This window comes from Heterocephalus glaber, unplaced genomic scaffold, assembly GCF_053883595.1.
Source record: "Heterocephalus glaber isolate CG9 unplaced genomic scaffold, H.glaber_assembly_v1.0 deba00001719, whole genome shotgun sequence".
In the NCBI taxonomy this organism is placed as follows: Eukaryota; Metazoa; Chordata; class Mammalia; order Rodentia; family Bathyergidae; genus Heterocephalus; species Heterocephalus glaber.
In genome coordinates, this window is record NW_028258432.1 from 1,568,721 (window position 1) to 1,592,424 (window position 23,704).

Genomic DNA, 23,704 nt, shown 5'->3' on the forward strand with positions numbered 1-23,704 from the left:
GTTACTGCTTCTGTCTGTGCGTCTCTCCTGCACTGTGCACTTGTCTCAATGAGCTTCGGTGAACCGCCGAGCTAACCCTAGCCAAAGTTAGTAAAACTAAAAGGACTGGGGAGGTTCTTTGAAAAGGGGGAATGGCTCAGTGATGGGACAGAAGACTCTATGACTGCCAACAAAAAGAAAGCAGTCCTTAAAAGAAAATACTGATGGGGAAGAGGAGAAGGGGAAGAAACATTAAGATGTATTATGTACATGTACCAACTCATGATGGATGTAATCACTGTGTACTGCAAACATGTACTACTTGTGCCAGGGATTTAGTTCAGGGGCGTTGCACCTACTTCATGGTCCCCAGTACCAAAAAAAAAAGTAGTACTTAAGAGTCCTAATTAAACTATGAGTTCATTCCAACAGGTCATTCACATTCTGTAAGCCTGCTTCGTACAGTATGTCTGGCTGTCCAATGAGGCCATGAAACCTTCAAAACTTCATCAAATGTGTCTGCACTGACAGCATTATTCTTATGGCTTAAGCTTAAACTAAAGCATATTGCTTATGCTAAGAAGCCCATTACTATTGATGAAGACTTGATTCTGCTGCTGTGAAGGGTATTTGTCATGAACTTTTAGGAGAGGCTGCAGTTCAAAAGGTGGTACGTGTTCCTCTTTTAGCTAACACCATAATTAGATGAATTGGTGAAACAGAGGTTAATTGAGGCACAGTTATATTGATGAGACACCGTGGTACACAATCCTGGTTGACAAGTCCACCCATGTTGACAACAACGCAGCAATGCTTATTTTTGTGCATTGTATTTTTCAAGATAGGAATGAGGATATGTTACGTGAACTTTCATTGCCGACCAATACCACAGCTGCACAACTATTCAGGTCTTTGAATGATTATATATCAGGAAAACTGAATTGGTCATTTTGTGTTGATACATGCAAGAACAGAGTTGCCACAACTAGATGGCTTTCTGGTTTTACTACTGAGATCAATGTGAATCTATCGAGGTATTGTCATCCATAGCGAAATGCTGGCCAGCCAAAAAACATCACCTGAGTATTTTACAAGATGTGAATATGAATCATGGAGTGATTCCACTTAAGCCAAGGAAGTTTTTCAACTTGTACTGATCCTCCTGGCCCGACCTCCCAAGTGCCAGGATTATAGGCTGTCAGGGAGAGCTAAAATATGATGATGAGTCATGTGGAATGCATGTGTTCACTAAAATGACCTTGGCTACATGCCTTTCTGGAGGGAGGCTATCTCTTGAGCAGAGTATATAGAGACAACCATTAACACTTTCAGACTGATTGTTCCCAGGCTCTAGCCAAGGCTGGGTACCATCCTTTCCAGCTGTGCAGCCCTGTTGGCACGTCACTTTTGTCTGAACACAGTACATAAGACACTGAGAAACTGGGTGTGACGTGGCTTTTTCTCACCTGCTGAAGGTTATGTCTCACATAAGATCCTTCCCCAGAGGGTTCCCCTTCATCTTTGGTGCTGTCCCCTGCCTTGTCGTGTGGTAATATGTTGACTATGCTCATATCTGCTATACTTTTATAATAAACTTACACTCATCTTTTAAAAATCATTGTGTGGTTCTTTGTTCATGCAAATCTGAACCTCAAATTTCTCTGGTCACATATATGTGACTCCTTGCTGTTACACAGGTGTGTGTCACACCTGGCTCAATTATGAATCATCAACCACATTAAAGTACCTGTCCTTAATTCATGTCTGTGCAATTCTGTGAGGGGATAGAGGCAGAGTACATGTCTTTTATGTAGAGAAGTGAGATGGCTCTCTAAACATTGATCATTGATCAGAGGTTTTAGTTATGAGAGTCACTACAGAGATTTGTTTTAGAAAGTCACCACTAGCAGCACATTTCAGTAACACAGATTGGATCACAAAACGTGCTGTGTGACACATTCAACCTGCTCAACAAATTCAATCTATCACTTCAGGGGAAAACGACAGCTGTGCTCAATTAGCAGATAAAGTGGCTGCATTTAAAGGTAAACTGGAGGCCGGGGATTTAGCTCAGTGGTTTCACCACCTGCTGCACAAACACAAGGACCCAAGTTCAATCCCCAGAACCGCCCCCCAAAAAAGGTAAACTGGAATTATGGGGGCAGTGAGTGAACTTTGGGAGTTTGACGTTTCAAACATTAGCAGAAATTTTGAGAAAGAGGTTGAACCAGGGCCCTTTCTTCCAGCTGGTGCACGATTGGCTATTTCAGCTTTCCTTCCCCAAAATGAAAGACCCTGAAAGTGGAAAGGAATGAAATACAACAGATGAATCACTTTGTCCATGCTAGAAAAGGATAACTAGGGCTGGGGATTAGCTCAGTGGTTCCACCGCCTCCCTCGAAAGCACAAGGACCCGAGTTTGATCCCCGGTACCAAAAAAAAAAAAAAGGATAACTGCTTGAGACAGCAAATGATGATAGCCTTCAAAGTATGTTGGAGACAACTGCAAATCTCCATGTTCTGGATTAAAGTCAAGGTGGAATATCTTGAGATTGTCACAAAAGCACTGAAAAGCATGGGGGCATCCCCAACATCCTACTGGTGTGACGGAGTTTTCTGCGGTGACAGCAACCAAAATGAGATTACAGAACAGAACGGACGTAGAAACACACTTTAGTTGTCACTCTCTCCCATCACCCACAATGGGACTGTCTAGCTGCAAAGACAGGGTTCCCACTGATTTTACATTATAAACAGCTGTATTATTTCATTATATATTATAAAGCAATAATAAAAGTAAAGTGCACAATAAATGTAAGGTGTTTGAATCAACCTGAAACTACCCTCCCCTCTTGTCTGTAGAAAAAGTGTCTTTTACAAAGCTGGTCCTTGGCTAAAAATGTTGGAGATTGGTGGTATAAACTATTTGAATTGAGCATGGTGCCTATATTCCTAGCTATTTGGGAGGCTGAGGCGGGAAGATTCTTTGAGTCTGGGTGTTTGAAACCAGCCTTGGCAACACAGTGAGACCATCTCAAAAAAAAAAAAAAAAAAGGGCTATTAGCAACTCTTTTGGCTCATAGCACTGAGAAGAGGCCAAGAAATTGTAAGTCAGAGGATTATGGGGAAAAAAATCATTCATCATCTGCAGGATGAAAAAATCCCAAGTGGGCCAGGGATTTAGCTCAGTGGTTCTGCCGTCTGCCTTGCAAGTGGAAGGTCCCAAGTTGGATCCCCAGTACCAAAAAACAAAACAAAAACAAACCCAATAAATCAATATAATTGGCACTGCCATTTCTTTCTTTTTTTTTTTTGTAGCAAGGATTGAACTCAGGACCTTGCACTTGCAAGGCAGGCTCGGCACCACTGAGCGAAATCCCGGGCTAGAATTTAATGAGAATGATTTTTGTGGATATTCTAAAAATAATCTTATGTACTGCAATCACTAAGTCTGCAAGTATTCCTAGTGTTGGCCCATCTAGAAGAATATCTTCTGCTCTAATAACTTTAAAAAAATTTTTGAGATACGGTTATATAGTTCTGGCTAACACTGAAATCATTATGTAGACCAGGCTGGCCTTGAACTTGGGGGTAATTCTCCCACCTCAGCCTCCCGAGTGCTAGGATTATGGGAATGTGCCACCACATCTGGCTCTGCCTTAATCACTGTTGACAAGCCATTTTCTTTTACACAAGAAGTCTTGAAAGGAAAGAAGCCCAAATATATGTAAGAATTTAGTATATGATAAAACTGGAATCAGAAATCAGAAGCAAATGAGAGAATTACTAAATTCATATAAATGAAGACACTGAAAATTGAGATTTGTAATTTCTCAAATTTCAGTCTCCTTTACAAAAAAAACCAAACACATTATTCACAATACTAGAAGGTTAACTTAATAATATTTTTATTTTAATTTTTAAAATATTTGGACCAATATAAGAGTAGGTATATATTCTTTATGTTTATAGTTCTTATGCAACAGTAAAAGTTAGACTTACAAATTAAATTAAAACAAAAATATAAAATCAATGAAATGCAAATCATTCACCTTTAATACAATAATGCTGTTTTGGTCAAGTAGAAATGTTTTGCTCAAGCCAGCGGCCATGGTGTATATGCCTTTAATCTCAAAATTTTGGAAGGTTGAAGCGTGAGGATTGCAAGTTGGAGCCTAACCTGAGCAATTTACTGACTTATAGCGACCCTGCCTCAAAAAAACAAATAAATAAAGCTCAGAAAGAGAAGGGCTAGTGATGTAGCTCAGTGCAAAAACCCTGGGTTCAATCTCCAGTACTACCACCATCACCATGCCCCTACTCCCGAGTTTTGCTCAAAGGAGTAAATCACAAATATTTGGTTAAAAAGGAAAAAGCTATAGTTTGAGATCCCTATTTTGTTCTTGAAACTATCTGAATGTCTTTAATAATGCTGAGAATATGTTCACATAACTATCCTATTCAACTGGTATTAATAAAGGCAAGGCTTTCCTACCTCTGCTTTCTTTTTTGTTGTTGTTTCTGAGACAAAGTCTCGCTACGTAGTTTAGGCTTGCCTTAAACTCAATGGGTAGCCTAGGCTGGCCTCGAACTTGCAGTGATCCTCCTGAGTGCTGGGATTATAGGAGTGTACCAACATAACCGGCACCGGTTTCATAGTAACCAGAATATTAATCAAACCTGTTAAACAGCAGTTCTCAATTGCCAATTGTAAAAAGTTGAGAACTGAGAAATTGCCTTTACTAAATTTCGCAATCACTATTGAATCCAATTAGTTTTAAATTTGGAACAGAAACACTCTTTACTATTTATCTGCTATTATACTTACTGCTAATTAGCTATTTATGTTCATTACAGCTCAGGACTGACTGACACTGACTCGTGGTACAGATCTTTTCTTTTTTAAAAAAATTTTCTTCTTCAGGAGTTATCTGTTGAATGACTATCTACTACGTGCAAGTTTTTTCTTTTGGTACCGGGGATCAAACTCGGAATCTTGCGCTTGCGAGGCAGATGACGGAACCACTGAGCTAAATCCCTGTCCCCAGATCTTTTCTAAGTAATGACAGAAACCAAATTGGGCACATTATGTATACAACAGCAGGACACCACCATTTCTTTCATCTTCACATAATCTGTGTCCTGCAGCTTCATCAGTTTTATTTTTTTTCAAATCAGATTTTAACTTTGAAAACTTAACACTATTGTTGAGGTGCATCTCACTTTCTTCGTGTTTACTAAGAATATGTGATAAATGCTGCCAATCTCTGCATCCATTCTCATTTTTCAGTTGATTTTTTCCTTCCCCAAAGAGTTTGCAATATAGGCAAAACACAGAATCTTTAGAAGTAGAATAAAGTAACCAGGATCTAGTGGTTTTTTCACCACTTGGAAGAATTCGTGTATAGTAAGTTTCTGAAAACTTCCTCCCTGTGTTGTCTTTTGGAAAGTCAAAATTTCTTACTTGAGGTGGATCATTCTCAACAAGTGTGTCCCGCTGCTTAATATTCAAAATTCGGGGCCATGTACCTGGATCTGGAGAAAGCACAACTGGCATAAAGCAGTCTTCTGATTTTTTGTCTTCCAGTTGCTTCTGTGATTCATCAGCTATGGCTGACACAGAATAAGGTGAATTCACATTTTGTTTGTTCAGGGACATATTTGGGCTGCATTCTGCTGCAACTTGTTCTAAAGTCTTATCTTTTTTTTCTGGTACTCCGTCTATTTTTTCTAAAAGTATATTTAATGATCCATATAGTTTACTGTCATTTTCTTCTCCTATACCACTCCTTTTCCTTTTTTCTGATGCTGATAATGTTTGTGATTTTATTTCCATCATCTGGGGAGAAACAATATAGAATAAGTTATAATTTGTTTTTCTATTTTTATAATTTATTAATATGTAAAAAATTAATGTACTAATAAGCACATGAAAAGATGATCATCACCAGACATCAAGTAAATACATTAAATGACAAGGCATATCACCTTATACTCAATAGGATGGCTATAATAAACAGATAAAAAGACAAGTGTTAAAACAATGTGGAGAAACTAGAACTTTCTTCCCTCGGTGCCAATGAGAATATACAACGGTGCAGCGGCTTTGAAAAAGTCTGGAAGTTTCACTGAAGTTTAAATATAAGACCCATCACATGACCCAGCAATTCCACTCCAAGACATAGACCCAAAATAAATTAAAAATATACATTCACACAAAACGTAGCAACTTTTTTTTAGCATGGCACTGGGGATTGAACCTAGGGCTATCACATAGAGCAGAGGTACATCTTCAGTAGTTTTTAATTTTTAATTTTCAGACAGGGTCTCACTAAGTCATTAAATTGCCCAGGTTGGGCTCAAACTCTAAATCTGCCTCAATCTCCAGAGTAGATGGATTACAAGAAACTACTTTTTTTTTTTTTGGTACAGGGGATTAAATTCAGGAACTTGGGCTTTCAAGGCAGGCGCAGTGCCACTGAGCACCATCATTCATTCTTAATAGTAAATAATTTGTTATAAAAAGTGTATATTTAAAGTGAAAACTGAGGATACCACCGTAAGAGAAAAATTTGAAGATTTTCAGTTAGCTGAGAAAAGTGCTCCTCCCTCAGAAGCACATCTTTTTTGTAATGTCAGATTAACCCTATAAATTCAAAACAGAATTCTATCTTCTGACCAAATTGCCACTTCTGTGAGAAATTCAATTTTGACTTTTTTGAACATTTTGTTGCCATTAAATGCATTTACTACACACACTATTTCTTTTTTTGTACCAGGGATCGAACTCACAACCTTGCGCTTGGAAGGCAGGTGTGATACCACTGAGCTAAATCCCCAGCCCCTTGATGTATGGATGTGTATAGCATCCACAATATCCAATCAGTATATACACAACACAATTTTTTTTGGCAGTACTAAGGACTGCACCCAGTGCCTTTACACTGAGCTACATTCCCAGCCCTTTCTAAAATATTATATATTTTGAAACAGATGTCACTAAGTCGCTAAGTTGCCCAGGATGGGTTTGAACTTGTGATCCTTGTATCTCAGGCTTCCAGCATATAAGGATTACAGATGTGTGCTACCCTGCTCCTCTTTTTTTGCGATAGGTTTCACTGCATCATTCAGGCTGGCTGTGAACAGACTATGTAGCCCAGGCTGGTCTCCAACTCATGATGATCCTCCTGCCTCAGATATATGCCACCATGCACGGCCCTTTTTTTGGAACCAGGAATCAAACTCAGGACCTTGCACTTGCCAGGCAGGCAAGGCACCACTGAGCTAAATCCTCGGCCTACCTTTATTTATTTATTTCTAAACCAGGGTTTTGCTATGTTGCCCAGGCTGGATTGGAACTCATCATCTTCCCATCTTAGCCTCTCAAGTACCCAGAAATACAGGCTGATGCCACTGCAATTTTGAAAGCAATGTGGCAACACTGAAGTTAAAAAAGCAATGGAATGACGATTAAAGTCTGTACTTTAGAACATTACTCCTAGCTAGGAATGGTGGTGAACGCCTTAATCTAAGAACTTGTGAGGATGAGGCAGGAAGATCCTGAGTTTGAGGCTACCCTAGGTAACTTAAAGCAAGTTGAAGGTCAACATGGACTTACAAAGCAAGACCTGTTTTCTCCAAACACACACACACACACGAGTCTGAGACATCTACAGAACAGTGATGGCAAAACTTTTAGAGCTTTCAATGATAACAAATAGACCACTGCAGCACACATGTCACGAGTTTGCCACCACTGATACAGAACATTCAAATGGAGATTATGAACGGATATGTTAGTCTATAGTTCCATGGGTATATAATCTTTCTGTTGGTGTACCTGGACTGGACTAAATGTAGTGGAACTGTCTTGCACTACATATAGTTCATATATATATGTAAAAAACATAATTCACTTAAAATATTTATTATAACATTAAAAAATATAGCAAATGGTCCACAGGCCATAGGCTGGACCCTGAAGGAACAGAAGAAATATAAACTGAAAATATGTACTTGGAAGTTGTGATGGCTTATATCTAGACCCCTCCCACCCATATACTCCTAGGTGGGCTTTTGGGAATGACTGGATCATGGATGTGTGATACTGAGTTAGTCCACTGATTTATTTAGCATCATTGTGGGTATGGGTGATGGATTTATTGAAGAGGGAAGACCCACCCTGGGTGTAGGTGGCACCAACCTATAGGCTCGTACCTGGATGGAATAAAAAGGGAAAGGAAAAAGCATGTCTCATTTCTTATCTGCATGCCATGAACTTTTCCCCCTCTGCCATGCCACTCTGCCTTGGAGCCAGCTAACTATGGACTGAAACCTCTATAAACCGTGAGCTAAAATAAACCCTTCCTCTTTAACTTGCAGTTATCGGCTATTTTGTCCCAGCCATGAGAAAGTAACTAAGACAGAAGTCATCAAATTATGGTAACTGAAACTATGGGACCGAGTAGGACTACTAAATGATACTAAACACACAAAAAGCGCAGGACTGTAGTGTCACTCCAGCATGGTCTCTTCTCTTTCCTTCAAAAATTGCTTGGTAAGAAATGGGAATGAAGTTGTCACAGTTCTCAGTGGATGTACTCCCCAAATAATATGATGAGGGGCTCCTAAATTTCAGTTTTCTCAACAATAAAATGGGAATACTAATTGTACCTAAAGATGATTAAATGAAAAAATACATGCAAAGCTGCCAGGTATCTGGCACCAAAGAGTCATAATAGTTATTAAGACGGAACACATTATGTGGATATTCTCACTTGGGAATTATGGAATACATTTAGTAATAAAGAACTGATATAAAAAGACAAGGCTGGCTAATCAGCTGTGTCATAGTGGAAAGGGGCACGCATCTTGTGCTCAAAATTCTAGGTTCCAAAGTCAAACAACTTATGTCTCTCTCGTCCCTGCCACTAGGTACTCTGTCTAGGGACACCTATGCGAGCTTCTTTGCAAAAATGTTCAACGATACTAGGAAGGCTGAAGTGAAAATATTACCTGAACCCATGAGCTCAAGGTCAAACTGGGCTACATAAGGAGACCTCAGAAAGCAAAATAAAACACAGCAAAGCCAAACCTCAGATCTACTAGAACGGTAACAAGGCAGAAAGCATGGCATTTTATATTTAACCTCACTTTATTCTCAAAAGTATCCCAGGTGGCTGAGTCATTCCATGCATAGAGATTACTATCCTGAAAACTTAGGTTTATTGGGGGAGATGAGGTATCTGTCTCATTAAGGTATTCCCACTGGGGTTAGGGCTATACTCAGCGGTGTAGCACTTGCCTAGTGTGTGTGAGGCTTTGGGTACGATCGCTGGGACTGTGGAAAAGAAAAAAATCCCACTGCAGGCAAGAGTGTACACCAATGAAAGTATCCAGTGTGTGACTTCAGGTTAGAGACCATCTTCAACCTCAGTATCTCCCCCACCTCCCTCCAGGCTGACTCTTGCTATATAGCTCAGGTTGGTTTCAAAGTTGGCCCCAAAGGCAAGATCTTCCTGCCTCAGTTTTCAGAGGGCTGAGATTATAGTTGCTGCTAACATGCCTCAGCTTAATGTCAGAACCTTTTAACATTTAAAAATTAAATATACATTTAGTATAAAGGATAAAGTAATTACACCAATTAATTAAAACAAGCAGTAGTCCTTTACCACTCTATTCCTTTCCCCTGTGACTTTTTTTTTTGGTACTGGGGATCGAACTTGGGACCTTGCACTTTCAAGGCAGGCAGCGGGACCACTGAGATAAATCTCCAGCCCTTAACTGATGTTTTAAACTTTTTTAGATGATTGTTTTCCCCTGTGCATGTTAAGGCAAGTGCTCTACCTCTGAGTTACACTTGCAGTCCTTTACCTGATTCTTCTGGTGTTTATTTACAAATTTTATACTAGCAATATTTGTATCACCACTGATTTTTTTCCTAGCTTTTCTTTTTTTAGACAGGATCAAGATATGTAATTCAGGTTGGCTCTGAAGTGACTATGTATCTCAGGCTGGCCTCAAACTCATGTTGATCCTCTTGCCTCAGCCTCCTAAGTGCTGGGATTACAGTAGGCGTGAGCCATCGTGCCTGGGTGGTCCTCTCAGCTATAGGTATCATCAAAGGACCTATCAACGAGGATGATGGAAATTTAGCTGTTCTTTCTCTCCAGGCTCATCCCCCAGGCTACCTACTTACCCTTTAGTTACAAGATTTCTTAGATGGGGATAATTACTTGCTGTGAGGGACTGTCATATGTACTATAGGAGTTTAGGAGCATCAGCCTCGCTGGTCTGTATCCACTAGATGCCATCAGTACTCTCGAAGCTGTGACAGTAAACAAATGTGTCCAGACATTGCCAAAAGTCCACAAATGGGCCAAAATCAACTCTGGTTGAAAATCAGTGGCTTAACCAAGCTTCACAGTCTTTCCATTTTATGACTGTGTATGTTATTCAGCAGTAAGTCAGGGTACTCTAGGAGGCCAGGGCCAAAGTGACTTCGTGAGACCTTGTCTCAAACTAGGAGTAGGGCCAGGTGTGGTGGTGCAAGCCTGTAATCCCAGGACTTGGGAGGCTGAGGCAGGAGGATCCATGCGAGTTTGAGGTCAGCCTGAACTACATAGAAAGACTGTCGCACACACAAAAAAGAATAAAGGGCTGGGGATGTAGCTCAGTCCAAAGGGCCCTGTGTTTCCCAGTACCACATACATTCACAAAAAATTCACCAACAGTGCTTTTGTTTTTGCTATTTTTTTTTTGGTGGCAAGGGGATTAATCCCAGGGTCTTACATGTTAGGTAAGTGCTACCACTGAGCTACATCTCCAGCCCTCAGTTTTTTCTTAAGGTCTTCATATATTACTAAAGAGTTCTTTGTTGGTCTTCTCAGAAGGCTTGCCATGAATCACTTCCAAATACTCATGAGTTCCGTGGGGTGGAAGTTTTTTTATGAAACTTCTACATTATATGGAAATACAATGACTATACTCGCCAACTATTTGTGAGTTTACCTTGCGCTACTGAAATATGAATGGCAGAATGAACGGACTTTCTCCTAGGCTATCAGAGTAGCAGGCAACAGTATTCAAAGTCCGGATATACAGTTGCTGCCTGTCTTGACTATGCATATTCCTGATTTTATCTCCTTCCACCATCCATTAGGAGTAAAAAGTTATAATCTATAAATAAGCCTCATACTTTTCAGATAAATGTTCATTCTATATGAAGTTTGATTTCTTTGTCCTTAAGTTTGCAAAAACTCAGGAATAGGTAAATCATTTAAAAAAATTTTTTTTAATTTGGAAAACATTGACTTAACATTACCAAATTAGTTCACTATGTTACATTTACATGCACTACTTTTTCTTTGTTTTGAGATAGGGTCTTGCTATGTAGTTCAGCCTGGCCTTGAACTCACTAGGTAGCCCAGGTTGGCCTTGAACTTGCAGCAATCCTTTTGCCTCAGCCTCCTGAGTGCGGGACTACAGATGTGTGCCACCACATCTGGCCACCATACGTTACTTTTGAAAAGGTAACTTATATTAGGACCTTTCTTTTTGGGACTAGAGGTTGATCCCAAGGTCTCATGAGTGTGCTCTATCACTGAGCTACCCCTATCCTCCAGCCCTCTTTATTTTGAGGTAAGGTTTTACTAAGATGCCCAGGCTGGCCTTGAACTCAAGATCTTTCTGCCTCATCCTGTCAAGTAGCTGGGATCATAGGCATGTGCCATCATAGCCATCTAGTATCTATTTTTTTGTGTCTTAGGGTCTTGTATAGCTTAGGCTGGCTTCAAATATGCAAACTTCTGGCCTCAGCCTCCCAGTGCTAGAATTATAGACGTGTGCAACCATAACTAGCTTTTGATGTCTATTTTTATTTATTTATTATTTTTTTGAGACAGGGTCTTGCTATGTATTTCAGGCTGGCCTCAAATTCACAGCAATCCTCCTGCCTCAGCCTCCCAAGTGCTGGGATCACAGGCGTGTGTCACCATGCCCAGCTGATGTCTATTTTAAAATTGTATGTATTTATTTGTTTATTTTTGCACTGCTCGGGAATTAAACCCAGGACCTCCTATGTGCTAGGCAAGTCCTCTGCCACAGAGCTACAGCCCCAGCCCAATTGTCTATTTTTAAAGTTATACCCAACCCAAAAGCTGTGTTGACTATGAGATGCAGTACACGTAATTAAGATACATAAATGTTCCTTGCAAAAATAACTTAAAAGTCAACTATGGGTATTCTATTTTCCTTTCTAGTCAGTAAACCTAGCACATTTGGGCTACTTTTTCCTAAAGCCGATCACTCAAATCTTTAGCTAGTGAAATAGGGGTTAAGAATGTTCCTACTTAGGGCCCATTTCAAATTATTATTAGTGTATGGGATGACATGAAGTCAAAGTTCATTCATTTCCATAGAGACAAAAGTTGGCTGGGCATGGTGGTGCATGCCTACAATTCCAGCGTTCAGGTAGCGGAAGAAAGGAGGACCTATGCAAGTTTGAGGCCAGCCTGGGCTACACACGGAGTTCAAGGTCACCCTGAACTACACAGCAAGACCCTGTCTACAAGAGTTTTTAGCATCATTTGTTAATAAACAATGTTTTAAAAAAATCTCATCAAAATAATTTAGTATCTTATTGTAGAACCAACTAAGCATACATGCGATCCTATTTTTAGCATGTCTCTATTCTACTCTTTTATTTGCTTATCTGCCAATATCATATTGCCTTGATTACTGTAGTTTTTAATGTCCTGAAAGTAGGTATTTGATTAACCTATACCTCATACCATATCCCAAATTAATTTAAAATGGATCAGACTTAGAAAGCTTACAGGGCTAGTGATATACCGTAGTGGTAGAGCACTTATCTACCATCCTTAAGGGCCTTAGCTAACCCCAGAACAGAAAACAAAACACCAAGGTGTGGTGACACAAGCCTGCTGGGAGGCAGAGGCAGGATTCGTGGGGAGTTTGAGGCCAGCCTGAACTACAAAGAAAGACCCTGTCTCAAAAAAACAAAGATCCTAAAAACTCACACAAACAAACAAACAAACAAACACACACACACAAATTAAAAGGGCTTGAGGTGTAGCTCAGTGTGAAAGCCCTGGTTTCAATTTCCAGTAGAGCAAAAAAAAGAATTCATACAACTCAATAATTAGAAGATAACCCAATTTGAATCAGGCATGGTGGTGAAAACCTATAGTCTCATCTAAATGGGAGACTGATGTAGGAGGATCATCACTTGCCTTCAGCCTAGGACAGTGGTGGGGAACTTATGGCGTGTATGTTGCAGCAGGCACGCTGAGCCCTCTGTTGGCATGTGAACCAAGTTGCTCCAGCATTGACACAGCAGCCGAGCATTGGCTATTCAGGTTTAATTGCAGTGTTGGCACTTTGTGATAAGTAAATGGGTTTTGGGTTGCAGTTTGGGCACTTGGTATCTAAAAAGTTCACCATCTCACTGGTCTGGGAGTCTGAGGCCAGCTTGTTTAACATAGTAAGACAGTCATCTCAAAAAAAAAAAAAAAAAAAAAAAAAGTGAACAAAATGGTAAAAAAAAAAAAATTTAACTCCTGTAAAAATTGAGTAAATGGAAGGCTGGGGATGTAGGTCAGTGGCGCCATGCCTGCCTGGCAAGTGCAAGGTCCTGAGTTTGATCCCTGGTACCTTAAAAAAAAAAATGAGTAAATGTTTTTTAAAAAGCTTACTTACAACAATGGATAAATTTCAATATTTATCCAAGGGGGGTCAACATTAACAACAAAATGGAACTACATGAGTTCTAAGATAAGCCTAGATAATGTAAGCTAACAGAATAAGCTATTATGTAACTTCATCAATTAAAGTTCATTAAAAAGAATTACCTGTTTATATTCATTAATACAATTTTGGCAGCAAAATCTCTTCTGCTGACCTCCAATCAGGATACTGTTTCCCATATTTTTATCAGGCATGTACTCTCCACACTGTTCACAGCAGTTCATTTTTAGACCATTAGCCAACCTGTACTTATTAAAGCAATGGTTACTGCACAGCTTGTGAGTTACATTATTAACACTGACTTCATGGCGAACCTAAAAGAGAAAACAAAATTTATTAACTAGTATACATGAACCAGATTAGTAAAATAGGCAATGAAAAAATTAGTTTTTGCACTAGAAACAAAGATTCAGTAGTAATATCTCAGTGAAAAAAATATTCAGGGAAAAGATAAACATAGTCATTATTCTTTCACTTTTCAATTTGTGAAATCAAGATTCACAAAACAAAAAATAAAATCAGTAATAACTTTCCTGATTTGTTGAGAATGACAGAAAATCAACTGTTTTTGACACGGTTAAAAGAAATAGTTTGGGGACCGGGGATTTAGCTCAGTGGCACCACGCCTGCCTCCACAAGCACAAGGTCCAGAGTTTGATCCCAGGTACCAAAAAAAAAAAAAAGAAATAGTTTGGGAATTCTTAGTATTATAAAGAAAATTTGTGGGAGAAATCAGTATTCTCCACAACCAGGATGGTGTCAGCACATCAGCCACAACCAGATGGCATCACCTTACTAGGTGGTTCTCAAGGTGCTGAGAGAAAACTGGGGCCTTGACATGCACAGCTCTGAGGTCACCAACCTCAAATTTAGTCACCAAGGACAGTTTAAAACGACAACTTCCCGAATGCACATTTCTTCTAACAATGTGGACGACTGTGACACCAATTAAATGAAATGAATAGTAGAGTTTAAATTCATTCTACTTGTTACACTTATTAATTAGGATCTGCTGCTTCTTCTATGTTCTAAACTACTACTTTTTTTTCCTAAAGTTTTGCAGTACTGGGGATTGAATGCAGGGCCTTCTCACTAAGCTACATTCCCTAGACCATTTTTTTTTTTTTTTTTTGGAGACAAGGTCTCACTAAATTGCCGAGGTTGGAATCAAACTTGCAATCTTTTTGCCTCAACCTCCGAGAGTGTTGGGATTACAGGTGTGGGCCCATGGCCACCTCTGAAACTACATTTTTATTTAGTGAGGCCTTAAAACTGTTTGATTACTACCAATTGTACAGAAACAATGGCCTGGGTGAAATGGCACACACCTGCAATCCCAGCACTTGGGAGGCTGAGGCAAGAGGATCATTGTGAATCCAAGGGGAGGTGGACCTACACAGCCAGGCCATCTTTTAAGAAAACAAAGTAAGAAAAATCCAAATGCATACTTTCCAGACTATGCAAATGGGACATTTGTTAATAAAATAGTTCTAACATACTATGATGACAGCTTACATTAATAACACTTAAAAATTAAAATTATGTTAGCCTAAATAACAACTTAGGTATAAAAAATCCAGACCTCTGTCAGTTTATTACAGATTATACATCGGGATGTATTAAAAACTCCTTTTCTAAGATGATGATTGTTTTCACAGAGAGACAAAGATGTACTAGCAAATTCTTGGAAGGATCTACTTGATTCCACTGGAGGAACAACAGTAGCCTTCTTTGTAGGTGCATCTCTGAAACACAAAGGACAGATACACAACTTTAGAACACTGTTTTTCTTTTGTGCTGGGGATTGAACCCAAGGCCACATGACAGGCAAGAATTCTATTACTGAGCTACACCGAGTCCAAGAACACTGCATTTCTCATTTAACTATGATTTATTCCTAGGAATCAATTACAACTTTTGGATGTAGCAAAATCCACTTTTAATTCCAAGCTTTGCATTCCCAAATTATACAAAAAGAGAAGATTCTGAGGTAAAAGAAAATCTTTTGTGGCACAAGAACCTTGCCACAGAGTTCTTTAGCTTTTTGAAACATTTAAAAACGCTGGTAGAAACTTGGCAGAACTTAAGGAAAAGAGCAGAGGCAAAACAGTGCCAGAGAAAGTGGCAATATACTTCCATTTTCTTGCCAAGAGAAAGTACAATATGAACTAGTCCACAGCTCTGACACCACTCTAGGTTAACTCAAGTTCAATAATCTTGCGGATTCCGCTGAAATAATTCTACCCAAGAATCTGCAATTACATTTCCTTATATACTAGTATTCAACCATATAGAGAAACGTTGAAAGTTACTGCTTACCTTTTACATATTATATTTCGTGTCTTTCGAATACGTTTATGAGAGAAGGAAGAAAGGCAGGTGGTAGAACAAAAGAGGTGAGCTGATCCTTTTCGTTGGTAAGCTGTCTGTCCCTTCTGTAAAGGATTTTTGCAGTTTGCACAAGTGATTTTAGCTGGTTTAGTAAATTGCTGTTGGGCAGAAGGCTGGAAAATCTGTTTAGGAAGTGAGGCCACTGGTGATAGAGAATCCACCCCTGGCTGTTTCTGATTACGGGGAAATGATGCTGACTGGGAGATCCAAGAATCTTAAAAAATGAAACACACAAGAAAAAGTCATGGAATAAATCAAAATTCACATCAGAAAAATATTTTTAAATTGCACTTAAGAATTTAAAGAAGCAGCCACACATGAGGTGATTGAAATATATGGTGAATATTTCAATTAAAAAAATTAAAATAAAAGATGTATTACTATTAATCCTTCCCAAAACACTCCTCTTTGGCTCAGACATACTTTTCCCATCACTTTTGCCATTCTCTGAAGCAGTCCTGGAAGCTTTCTTTTATGAGTGTCTTTAGGAGGTGTGATCAAAAGTATGATGAATGCCACTGCTGAGTTCCAACCAACAGAAAGGCAGGCTCGTGAAAACATTACACTGTATCCTCAACCACCTAATTTACCGAGTCTGGCACATTAGAATTCTGGCTCTTCCCCAAAGTCAAAATCACCATGAAAGGTAAAAATTTTTGAATCAATTAAGGACAATGAAGTAGCCACAACAGTGCAACTAAAGAAACTCACAGAGGACTTGCAGAACTGCTTCAGAAAGTGGCAAGAACGATGAGATAAGTGTGTTTGAAGCATGGTGGATTATTTTAAGGGAGATTAATGGCGAGATATCTTTCACTAATACAATTTCTTTAAATATTCACTGTATGTGGTTAAAGCTAGTATGTGGTTATAGCTAAACAGTCTTAATGAATAATCTAGAACTATACACTTTGTATTCCAAGGAAAAGATACTCCATTGTGCCAACAACAATAAAACAAACGGTGCCCCATGAAATTATGCAATGTGGTAGCCATCTGCTATTAAGTCACAGTTCCTATTTTCAAAATGTGTCTCCTGGCCTAGGGATGAAGCTCAGTGGTACAGAGCTTTGCTAGTATGTCCCAGACCTAGATTTTGGGTGATCCCTGGATTCACTGGCATCCACCAAAAGAAAAATAAACACCTCCCCCAAACCGAAAATATGTCTCTTGAACTTACTAGATTATGCATGTATTTTTAGCTGTCTTTGTGTGTGTGTGTGGTGCAACAGATTGAACCTAGGGTCTTGTGTATGCTAGGTAAACATCTACCACTGAATTATATTCCCGGCCTGCTGTGTTTTGCTTTTCTTAGCTATAAATTGCAGTTAAAACTAACTCATTACTGTGTTAAGAAATAAATGAGATAATGCACACAGTAGTGAGATGTGCGGCACACAGGGCACATTCAAAATCAGATACTTTTAAAATAAATATATCTATAGAATAAAGCAGAAGATATGAAAAACACAGATAACTACAGTGAAAGCTTGGCTATCAAGGAACTTTGAGAAATCTGTCTGGTAGTTTACGATGTCCATTTATATAAACAACATTATGAAAAACTAAAAGCTTACACAGAAGTTAAAAAATTTTTATACCTAAAACCCATATACTCACCAACTGGATTCAACACTATTTTACCTGATTCTGCTTCATCACATCTTTCCATCTATTACTGTCTCAACAATCAATCCATTATTCTTGTATGTTTCAAGAAAACTGCAGATATTAGTACACTTCCTTTCAAAATGTGTTAGACATTAACACTTTCTACAATTACCCCCCAGCCTTCTAAAACACTATTCATTAATAAAGGTGGTAGGTTAGATATACATTCCTTAACCTTACATATATTCTGTATTAATATATTAATAATATATTATTGTATGCTGAAGAACACAATACCTATTACCTTAATACCTAAGGTATTAAACATAGGTGAAGTGCTAATCCAATTTAAGTGTGAATATGAAGCCACTTAAATCTTCTTTAAAAGGAGATTCTCGGGCTGGGGATTTAGCTCAGTGGTTCTGACTTGAGTTCAATCCCCAGTACAAGAAAGAAAGAAAGAAAGAAAGAACGAACGAACGAAAGAAAGAACGAACGAATGAAAGAAAGAAAGAAAAGAAAGAAAGGAGATTCTCAATGGGTTGGGCTGAGGAAGGACCTGAGGTTCTGTGTTTCTAACCAAATCAGGTGGTGGAAAAGTCTCAAGAAATAGGGCTCTGAAAGAGCACTTGCCTAGGAAGCCCAAAGTCCTGGGTTTCATCCCAGCACTGAAAAGGGGGTGTGGGAGTGGGACTAAGAAAGAGAAACAGGACCCTATGGTATAGAACATTTTCAACTCTATTCAAAAATAGCTGTTGTCATCAGCAAGAGGCCAAAGGCCTCCTCTAACTGCTCCCAAAGCCTCTCATAATACTACTATCACTAACAATATCTACATTCATTACTAAATTGAGATCAACTCTCTGCAACTGTCTGATTTTCAGATTCATTTATTTTATAAGTAAAAGGAAACTCAACACACAACAAAAGGATTGCATTCATTTTTCAGGATGACATGCTGGCAAATCTTGAGTAAATCTAAATAAACGATTGGCCGGGAATTTAGCTCAGTGGTTCTGTTGCCTGCTTCTCAAGCGCAAGGACCTGAGTTCGATCCCTGGTAGCAAAAAAATTAAAAAAATTTTAAAAAACCAAAAACAACTTACTATATTAAAGAGCATGTTTCTTTCCTGATTTATCTTTTATTTTTTGGTAGTACTGGGTACCGAACTCAGGACTTTGCACTGACTAGGCAAGCACTCTACCACTGAGTTACATTCTCCTATTGAAAATTTTTCCTAGTTTAGAATTATTCCATTAGTAAAAAATAGCATTCCAAACAAAACGGAAAGTATACATTCATGCATAGAACATGCAATCTGGAATAAAACTTTCTCTGTGTATCACCCTGAGGACAAACTAGACTCAATAAATAGCAGAAGTACAAGCAAAACATTGTGTTCATTACAATTAATACGGGAGAAATAAAAGCCCAAAGGTAGTTTACTTTTGTGAACTCATCCACACTTAGGGGCTATATATATTTGTCTGTGGTGTGTGTGCTGTGAATTGAACTGAAGGCCCCCTGCGTGCCAGGCAAGTACACTACCACTGAGCTAGATTCCCAGCTTCTAGATATAATTATAGAAAATGAGCCATTAACTATACTGCTCAAGACATAATTTAATTCTGAAAGCATTTTTAATTTAGTTTTAGTTTTTTGAGACAGGGCCTTGCTATGTAGCCCAGGCTGGTCCAGAACTTGCAGTGATCTGCCTGCCTCAGCCTCCCAAGTGCTGGAATTACATGTGTCCACCACCATGCCTGGTTTTTTATTTAGTTTTGTTGCAAGCATAAAAGCAATATTTCTTTTGTTTATACTTCAACTATTTAATTTTTCCTAATTAGAGTTTTAAGTAAGGATAGAGCCTAGTCAGGTGTGGTGCCACACACCTGCAATCCCAGTGCTCTGGGAGGCTGACCTAAGGAATCCTAAATTTGAATCCAGCCCAGGTAATGAAGCCAGACCGTCTTGAATTAAATTATTTTTTAAAAGCTGGGGGATATGGCTTAGTGAGAAGGCTGGGTTCACCCTTCAGTGTCTCAAAAACACAAAACACAACAAGTGTTACTTTTTTGTTTTTAAATGCTGGGGACCAAACCTAGGGGCTCATGCATGCTAGGTAGGCATGCACTCTACCACTGAGCTATACCCTAGCCCCTCAAACAAAATTCAAAATGGGGAGAGGCTACACATCAGTCTAAATCCTTCAATTTATCGCAGGGGAAACTAAGACCTAGAAGTTAGATGATGTGTCCAAAAGTCCATTAAGTATGGAGTAGACCCATTTTTATTTTTTCCCCCTGGTACCAGGGATTGAACTCAAAACCCTGTGCTTGCCAGGAAGGAGTGGTACCACTAAGCTACATTCCCAGCTATATCCACTATAAATCTAGTTGTTTTTTATGTCTTCCTGCAACTAAGTTGGTCTGCTTGTGTTTCTCTCAGGGCTTCAACGTTTTTGTTATTTTACACTTAATTCTGTATCCCATAAATATGTAGAATTACTGTATGTTAATAAAAAATATAACTGAAAAAAGTATAATGAAACATATCCTACAAAGTTGCACTTACCATAAAAGGCAAGTGTGACTTATAAACCCATTTTTCATGAAATTTATTCTCTTGCTATTTTTTTTTGGATTTTTTTTGGTACTGGGGATCGAACTTGGGACCTTGCGCTTTCAAGGCAGGTGGTGGGACCACTGAGCTAAGTCCCTGGCCCTGGTATTGTTTTATTATAGGACTCATTACTTGACTAGTCATGTAATATTGATGTTTAAGAGGGACTTGTGTACTTGCAATTTTTCTGCTTTGGTCTCCCAAACTGCTGAGATTATAGGTGTGTACAGACACATATCTCTTTTTTTTGGTACCGGGGATCCAACTCGGGACCTTGCACTTGTAAAGCAGGCGGTGGAACCACTGAGCTAAAACCCCAGTCCCAGACACATACCTTAAGAGCAAAGGACAACTTTTAAAATAATTACACAACCACCACTCAGATATACAAAATATTTCTAATGTCTCAGAAGTTTTCCTAATTGCTTTGCCAGTCAGCAATTCCCCCTTTCATCTCATAAAACACCTGTATTCTGACTTCTAGCACCAAAGATTAGTTTTTTTTTTAAATTTCACACTCACAAAATCATATGGAATATTTGTTTAGTTCCCTTAGCCCTACATTTTGTTGGCAAGGTGCATGCCCAATACACATAGAAAGTTTAGTTTTTCTGGCAGTGCTGGGAATGGGACTCTATCACTAGACACAGTCCCTGAAATTGTTTTTCATGATTGCTGAGTATTTCATTATATGACTAATACTATCCTTTGTATTTCAGATAGACATTTGGATTCTTTTCAACTTTTTTTTTTTTTTTTTTGGTACTGGGGATTGAACTCGGGTCTTTGCGCTCGCAAGGCAGGTGGCGGAACCGAGCTAAATCCCTGGCTACTTTTTTTTTTTGAGACAGGGTCTCGCTATGTAGTTCAGGCTGGTTTTGAACTCACTATGGAGGCAAGGCTGGCCTCGAACTTGCAGTGATCCTCTTGCCTCAGCTTCCCAGGTGTTGGGATTACTGGTGTGTGCCAACATGCCTGGCTCAACTTTTAACTATGATTTGTATACATGCCTTTTTTGGGTGCTTGGGATCAAATCTAGGTCCTTAAGCTGAGTGTTGTGCATGCCTGCACCCTCAGCACTCTGGGAAGCTGAAGCAGGTGGATAGAAACTTATATCCCACACTGGGCAACTTCCCCAAAATTAAAAAAGGTCTGGGAATGTAGCTCAGTGTGACGGCACTGGGCTCAATCCCTACTATGCCCTTGACCTCTAAAAGGCCACCTAGGGCCTTGTGCATGCTAGTTATTACTTTTATATGAAAAACAAAAGTCAGAGGCACTGGATGTTAGCATTCCAATTCAAAGGCTAGAAGAGTGTTTCTACCAGCACTGCTCTTTATGGGTCTCCAGGGAGTCTACTGAAAAGTCTAGCTTCGAGCACCCTTTTCTGGAAATGAACACATATGAACAAGGGAAAAGCAGAGCCTCAAGTACTAGAATTATTTCTCTCTGAGGTTTCTTAGATCTTAGAATCCTAACTTTTCTCACTGTAATTGTAGCTCCATGATGCTAATAAAATACATAAGATATAATATATAAAGATATATAAGATGCATATATAAAGATACATAAGATAAAACATGAGATACATAAAATACAAGGAAAATACAAGTATTTTATGTATTCTGTCTTTTTTCTTCGTCTTAGAAGGGGCAGTGATCATCTAGTTTTCAGAAGTGTGACTCCCTAGAATCTGTAGCGTGGCTAGAAATGTTTATAATACCATAAAAGTACAACACAATTTATTTTCTGCCATGAGTTTTTTCTATCAGGCAAGTCCAACCCACAGTCTGCATGTGGCCCTGGATAGCTAGTAAATATAGACCTACAAGATCATGAAATTTTAATATTACCCTGTAATTTTTAATGATATTTTTCATGACTTAACTGTATGATCCTTGAACATAAACTGTGCCCAAAACACTTCTTCGCTCAATATGGCCCACATAAGCCAAAAGGGTGAACATTCATGATCTATATAGGTATATTCATACCTATGTAGTGAGTGAACTTTTATTCAAATACAATTTACTCTAAAGCTTAATGAAATAATTAAATGCCTCAAAGGTCCATTCTATTTTTTTTTGGTACCAGGGATTGAACTCAGGACCTTGCACTTGCGAGCAGGTGGTGGAACCACCGAGCTAAATCCCCAGCCCTCATAATTCTATTCTTTATAAAATGAAATATACAGTTTTAAATATACAATCTTTTTGGTGTAGAAGAAGATACAAGAAAACTTTCAATTGGGCCGGGGATTTAGCTCAGTGGTTTCACCTCCTGCTGCGCAAGCGCAAGGACCCAAGTTCGTTAAAAAAAAAAAACAACACACACAAAAAAGCCTTCAATTTATGTAACTGGGAAGCACACAGCAACTAAAAAAAAAGGCACCCTGGGAAGCTTCGACTTCAAATAAGAAGAGTAATAGAATAATATACAATAACAAAAACACTGGCACCTTATTCTAAGTGTTATGGTAAAATTGATAAGTTTTTTTGGGGTGGGGCGGGGGTACTGGGGATCAAACTTGGGACCTAGCGCTTGCGAGGCAGGCGGCGGCACCACTGAGCTAAATCCCCGGCCCTAAAATTGATTAGTTTTACTAATGATTGCACACACACAAAAAATCTAGGGCCGGGGATTTAGCTCTGTGGTACCACGCCTACCTTGGAAGTGTACGGTCCTGAGTTTGATCCCCCAGTGGGGCGGGGGGCGGAAATCTAGGGTTATAATAAGAACAAGCTGCATTTACTGTGACATATTCAATGTAAACAGAAAAAGAGCAACAAAAATATATTAGGCAACTAACACTGCTGTCAAAGTTGGGAAAGATTTTTTAGCTTTTGAAATGAAATTTGCAGTAGAGGAAAAAGTATAGTTATGTTTCCAGATTCCTGTTGTCAAGGTGTAAGTAACAAGATTTAAAAAAAAAAATCTTAGTCTTAGTTTAAAATCTGGATATAGATGTGAATCATTCGTAATAAGAAAAACAATATAAAGTAACTAAAGTTATTAACATGTTACTTTAAGAAAGCCAGACAGGATATAGCACATGGTGGCACATACTTGTAATCCCAGCATTCTGGGTGGCTAAAGCCAAGAGGATCATAAATTTGATCCCAGCCTATTTAAAAAACAAAAGGCCAACCAACAATCAAAAAAAACAAGAAGAAACGAAAACCAAAAATGGCTGGGGACCAGGTATGGCGGTGCATGCCTGTAATCCCAGCACTGGGGAGGCTGAGGCAAGAGGATTGCCATGAGTTTGAGGCTAGCCTGGGCTCTGTAGTAGGTTCAAGTGAGACCCTGTCTGCAAAAAAAAAAAAAAAAAAA

At 38.9% G+C, this 23,704-nt stretch overlaps 1 protein-coding gene across 7 annotated transcripts in view; it reads right to left on the reverse strand.

The window, feature by feature from the left end:
- Positions 1-3,870: 3,870 nt before the first annotated feature.
- Zmym5 (zinc finger MYM-type containing 5) overlaps positions 3,871-23,704 on the reverse strand; it is a 32,634-nt gene continuing 12,800 nt past the window's right edge. For all 7 annotated transcript variants that reach the window (XM_004854891.4, XM_021236385.2, XM_021236382.2 and 4 more), the window contains 4 exons: positions 16,066-16,351; positions 15,329-15,491; positions 13,851-14,060; positions 3,871-5,818 (listed from right to left, as the gene is read on the reverse strand). In XM_004854891.4, the coding sequence (XP_004854948.2) occupies positions 5,066-5,818; positions 13,851-14,060; positions 15,329-15,491; positions 16,066-16,351 (1,412 nt within the window). In that variant the 3' untranslated portion in view covers positions 3,871-5,065. The remainder of the gene's footprint in view (positions 5,819-13,850; positions 14,061-15,328; positions 15,492-16,065; positions 16,352-23,704) is intronic.